Raw genomic sequence first — 5,776 nt, 5'->3', positions numbered from 1 at the left:
TTTAGGATGCAACATACTCAGCTTTCTCATCAAGAATACAGTTCTAAATGTTGAAGTCATGTCGTTAGATGTCATTCAGAAGGGAACTTTTTTCTGTTACTAATATTTTCCATGAAGTTGCAATTGTAATTTCCAGTAGTGGCGCTGCATTCGCTTTTGCAATTTTCTTCATGGCGCCGTGCTTGAAGCATTTAACGTACGGCTAGTACGGCGTTAGAGGCAGAAATATGCGCTGTTATTATGCTGTTACAGTTCCTCTTTACCGCTGTGGTTGTCATATGCTTTCCCAGTTTTTATAAGTCGGCAACCAGACCCTTAAACGCTGTGCTAAAACATTGTTGTCGTACACTTGCAACGTCGGCGAACCGAGACCACCGACCGATACGCGCAATTCACCTAATCTTGGTAAGTTCGCTCCTATTTAAAAAATGTCCGTGCATCGGAAACGAGCTTAGGAGAGTACAATGATTTCAGCGGCTTCTGCGAGGTTAAAATGGTTCAGTGCCATTTATAATGTCAATGCGTGGGGGCAAGTACAGAACTTGGGCGAGCGCACTAAAAGCATGTTCGGAATGTATCGGCAGAAAGAAAGTAATTTATTGTTTCCGATGTAAAAAGTGCCAGTTATTCTCTGAAAAACGACAGGACCGTACAGAAACGTGCACGCAAGATTTGGAGTGATCGATGGTGTGATCAGCTTTAACAGCGCTTAGTTTTCTTTAGTTCGCGTTCTTTGACACGTCGCTCTTTGCACTACATTGCCGGAGTGAAATAGATTGTTTACTAGGTGGAGGGCTTTTGCTGTGGCAGAAGCCTATTTCATTTACTTCACATACTTTACCACAAGAATCAATCTATTTTGCAGCCTTATCTTTCTTGTACTGCTTCAGCCTTGAAAAGAACAAAGTACATAAAAAAAAGTTCTGTTGGCAGATAAAGATATGTATTCTGCGGCAAGTTCATGAACAAAAACAAAATGGTAATACACCCCAAGAAACTGAAGCTCCTCCTTGGCTAGAAGCAGCTGTGTCTGCAAAACCTTTCAATGAACTGCCTATCGACATTACTAGAATAAACTCTTTTGTTCTAGAAATGCCTTGATACAAGACTTCGTGTGGAGATTGTGGCCCATGCAGCTTTCACTTCAGGAGCCTTGCTCTTTGCAGATCACAAGAACACTGGTGGAAGGATGGATGCCATTCACTTGTAGCTGTTATCAGTCGGAACCGTTTCAACTCATCTTGTGGTGAGTATACAGTTCAAAATCTACAAAATGTTTCATGCATGGTAAGCAAATGATAGTAGCTTACTGATTGAAATAATAAAGATAATTTTGTTTCAAAGTGTGTTGTCCACTAATTATTTTAATTGATGAAATGCTCAGACCAGAAAACGGTTGGTTTGCTCAACTGAGGAGAACATTCTGGCTGAGCTACATGCGTTACAGCAATATGATTAGCAGCAGGTGCACTGCTCATCTCAGGCAGAGTGCTGAATTATGCGATGTGTATCAAAGAAAGCAGTACCACGCATTGGCTGCTAGATCAGTCAAATGTATACTTAGTGGAAACAAGATAAAGTAGACTTCAAATAGAGGGTACTTACTCATTAGCACCCATATAAGTGCAGCCATACAGGTAAAAAGAAAAGCTATATAAGTTTTCCAGAAGCTTCAGTAGTGAAAAATTTGACGTGGTCCAAGGAGTGAACCCTGGACTGTTACTCATGTGGGGCAGTTTGTCTACCAAGTCATCTAACCAGGACACCAGTGGATGGTGGGGCTAGGCTGAATTTATCAACAATGCACAGGACTATAACTTATGTTTCGATCCCATGGACACCAAAAAGGCCTTCCAGAACTGGCCCTTTATGTCTGATAGTGCACAGCTACACGGTACTATTGCTGCACAATTGTTACTAAGGGCCTTGCACTTGAATGTGCCCATTGGACCTGTAAAGGGACAAAACATGGACCAAAATGTAACAATATGTATTAAATTAGATTATGGTGTAAAAAAAAATGTCTGATTTAGTATAGATCGAGCACTACAATATCCAAGAATTGAGGATTTATTTTAATTTGGCACTGAAATTGCATAAAAACGACTGAAGGAATCTCTTGCGGTGAAACACTGTCATCATCCCTGTAACCACGTAACCACGTCTCGGGAAAAAGTCTGATTTTTTTAATTGCACGTGCTCTCTGTTCTTTAACAAGCGCTCACCTTGTTTTATTGTATTGTTACATACATGATCTCACTAGTGACATAATATTTTGAGTGCTGTCCAGTGTGCCTGTCAATAAACTGAATCCAGCTTCAGCAGAGAGTGGCCTGGACTAAATTTGAAAGTCACCATCATGCTTGACATAGCTGAATTAGCCTGAACGTCGGTTTTGGTCCAAATCGGATGAAGTCAAATTTTGAGGGTGGTTTGGACCAAATTTGGGGATCATCATTGTGTTTGCCATTGCCAAATTTTGTCAGTGGGACAGCTCGATAAAAGCTTTGTCAGAGTTGGCTGACAGTGGCGGTGGCTGCTCACTTTGAAACAGTGGGCGTGTATGCTTCATTGATTCGGGAAAAAAAAAAAGACGGGCTTTCCGGATTTTCAGTGTGGGCGGAAGCCACATACTCATGAAGAGGATTCTGTCATCTTTCATGCAAGATAAAACCTGAATTCGGATAATTCAAACTTTAGCAAAGCAAGACCGTAGTCATGTGGTATTTTCTTTTCCTTTCATATTTGCGCACTTTGTTTAAATGCTGGAAAAAACAATCATGCAGGAAGTATGTTAGTAGAAAAAACTGGGTCATTTGTACTTGAACCCCCTCTAAAACTTAAGGGTACTTGGGCCTAAACTGAATATAGAAAAAAAAAATAGAATAATTAATCTCAACTAATTAACCAATTAGGTAAAATATAAGGAATACTCCAAACAGAAGAACTACACGAAGACGAATAATATGTCGTCGGTTTCAGTAAGCTACAGTGCTCAGCCTTTTTTTTTTTTAATCCTTGGTTTACATTACATAAAACTGTGCGTGCACGTTTGGTCTATTCATCAACACAGTGGCCATCAATTTGCTGTTCATGGAGCGTTGCAAAAAACTGCTATGCATGTCTCATCGGCTCACCAAAATTTACTCCGGATTTCTTAGCAAAAGCTATCTTCTGGGCAATAAAACGGCACGTGTGAGGTCATGTAAATACCCCTCTGTAAGCTTGTCATGAATAGCCAACAAAAGAATAAAAAACAGACAAATTATGAATAACCAAATTTATTGCTATACACAACAGCACTTGCAGTCTTAAAATGTGAAAGTGCTCAGAAAGACAAGGAAAAACGCTTTTGTCTCGTCCACTTCTCTTGTCCTTGTCTTTCCAAGCACTTTCAAATTTTAGGATGCTATACTAGTTAACCCGGCAAACAACTTTGTTAAGCACATGCAATGTAGCTCTGCTATAGACCTTTTTCCAGTCGCGCCTCTTCTTGCAGACGTCAGGCAAGGTATGTTTGGCAGGGCAGGTTACCGAGGCTCCCTCACATATTTTCTGCAGAAATTCTTTCACAATAGTAGGGTGGGTTTATTTTCCAAGCGGCACTTGATCTCTTAGAAGGCAAACCTGGCAGCGTCTTTTCGTTTGTTGCAATAGCAGGCAGGGAAAATGTATGTGGTCCTGAGGGCCAAGTACATGCTAGCAATGCATGTAATTATTGCGCAACAGTTTGTCGCGTCAATGACCCAGCAGACATCTTTCATGGTTTCCGCACACGCAGTGAACTGCTGCCCTACTATGTAGAAATAGAGAAGAAGGCTTCGCACATGTGCAGTAGCATTACTGAAAATAAGTCAATTGGACCTTTTTCCATTTTATCCTGTCTCTTGCAGCCACCAATATCCTGTGCAGCCACCACTTTGCAGCAATGAACTAAGGTCACTCAGGATTGGAGTGCCTACTGAAGAGATCAGAAGTGAATGGCCCACATACTAGGGGCAATGCCTGACACCCCTGAGTGCTGGGAACGGTTCATAAAGAGCATTTTCATAGGAAGTTTTGTTGTAGGAAAAACAAATTTAAGGACGGTTAGTTCGACTGACTGCAGACGAAATTCACTCACCAATGTATTACTACTCTCATTGTGCACTGTGGTGGCTTGGTCATTGGGTGCTTGACTACAGAGCCTGGAAACCCAGCTTCGACCCTTGCCATGTTACAACAGAGACAAAATGCAAGGTGCCCACGTGCTGTGAGATTTCAGAGTACATACATTCAAGAACCTCACTTAGTCATAATTATCTGCATCCCTCCACTACAGCGTCCCTCATAGCCAGTCAATTTGGAATGTTTCAACCAATCCAATTTTAATTCCATCGTTTTTTCACTCTCCAATTATTCCAATCCCGATTATATTCTATTTCTATTCGTCGTGGCTTTTGGTTCAACTTTGCTAAATCTTTCGTGTCCAAATATCTCCCTCCTCTCCCATAAATGGAGGGCGGGAAATACCTCTTAACACCACCTGCCACAGTTAGTAGGCGAAGGCTTCGCATGGACACTGACGCCGAATGCCTGACATTCTTCTCGGTCAGCAAATGCTGTCGCATCAGTACTCGTATAGTTCATTGCATTAGGCGGACGGGAGCAGAGATGCCAAGTAGTGAGGAGCAGTGCAGTGGCATGCCAAGAGAGGGTGTGCATGTTCTGCCCCTTGAACGATCACCACCGCTAGCCAGTCCGCAGTATTGTGACTGGCATGATTGTAAATGAAATGCTAACCTCCATTTCCTCAGCTTCTCACGGCTAAGACATTGAAGTTGAGCCCATGTCCTCTGTGGCAACAGAGGCACCATGTGTCAAATAGGTATGACTGCACAGGGCAGTAATGCTTTGTCACTGCCATTTTAATGCGTCAGCATTATGTAGGTATGTCGGCAGTTTCATGTCACCAGAATTGTCATCACAATTACATTTGAACGAAACAAGTTATAAGAAAAAGAATGGGCCAAAAAATCTTGCTGGGTAAATAATTTGATGCATGTGGGTTAACTAGGTAATTAATTAGAGGGGTAATGGCAACATCCAAACGGGTCACGTGGTACTAACTTCCAGTGGCGGGAAATTTGAAATGTTTGAAACGTGAACGAGCGGGAAAGGGCATGATTTGCGTGCACAAGTGGTAGGAATGGTTAGAAAGTGTGTAAAGAGAGGTAATCAGCCAATTGCAATCTGAAAAATTCCGAGAGCGCTGCAGGATCTGCAGTGGAGAAATGCGAAAGCCTGAAGAACGGAAATCTGAGCTAGTTGGTGCATTGCAAGATCAAAAAACAGCGCGGCTACTTGGGACAAACAGAGAGGAGAATAACGGACAAGCGCTTGTCCGTTATTCTCCTCTCCGTTTGTCCCAAGTAGCCGCGCTGTTTTTTGATCTTGCGAAAGCCTGAGCATTGCTGCTGCACACGGTACATCGCATGCCTCTTGTTGAACACAACCAGTGTTCCATTGAACGCATCACAGTTCACCACCCTTCTATAATTGGTTTACAGGAAAGGAAAGGCGCAGTATCTGTTACTCGCAGAATCCCGCTGACACATCTTGCGGACAACACAGCAATGAGCATGCTTACGCATTTCTCCAGTGCAGATCCTGCAGTGTTCTCGAAAATGTCCTGCTAAAAGGAGTGAAACAGCAATTATGCAGTGTTTTTGATGTCAGGCGACATCCTTCAAACTTGTGTTTGAAGTGCAGCCTGGACTGCCCTTGACTGTTCTTG

General features: G+C 42.4%; 1 protein-coding gene across 2 annotated transcripts; it reads left to right on the top strand.

Annotated features, from left to right (window-relative positions):
• On the top strand, positions 1–5,372 carry LOC146172366 (uncharacterized). 2 transcript variants are annotated; one of them, XM_084585881.1, is made up of 3 exons: positions 1–405; positions 1,167–1,246; positions 3,894–5,372. In XM_084585881.1, exons 1-3 carry the CDS (start codon positions 241–243, stop codon positions 3,994–3,996), a joined length of 348 nt encoding a protein of 115 aa, XP_084442007.1. In that variant the 5' UTR covers positions 1–240; the 3' UTR covers positions 3,997–5,372. The 2 variants fall into 2 exon arrangements, with proteins under 2 accessions (XP_084442007.1, XP_084442008.1); XM_084585882.1 differs by having other exon boundaries at positions 1,091–1,246.
• Positions 5,373–5,776: the final 404 nt, after the last annotated feature.

Source organism: Amblyomma maculatum, unplaced genomic scaffold, assembly GCF_055883805.1.
Source record: "Amblyomma maculatum isolate TAMU_Amacu unplaced genomic scaffold, ASM5588380v1 scaffold_13, whole genome shotgun sequence".
NCBI lineage: Eukaryota > Metazoa > Arthropoda > Arachnida > Ixodida > Ixodidae > Amblyomma > Amblyomma maculatum.
The sequence above is the reverse complement of the archived record's forward strand: the minus strand, read 5'-3'. Positions and strand labels throughout refer to the sequence as shown.

Bases quoted from the DNA above. Each gene is read 5' to 3' on its own strand.
- LOC146172366 (XM_084585881.1), top strand. From the start codon at position 241: ATGCTGTTACAGTTCCTCTTTACCGCTGTGGTTGTCATATGCTTTCCC. The intron at 406-1,166 runs GTAAGTTCGCTC...TGCTCTTTGCAG, and splicing joins GCGCAATTCACCTAATCTTG to ATCACAAGAACACTGGTGGA. The intron at 1,247-3,893 runs GTGAGTATACAG...TGTCTCTTGCAG, and splicing joins CCGTTTCAACTCATCTTGTG to CCACCAATATCCTGTGCAGC.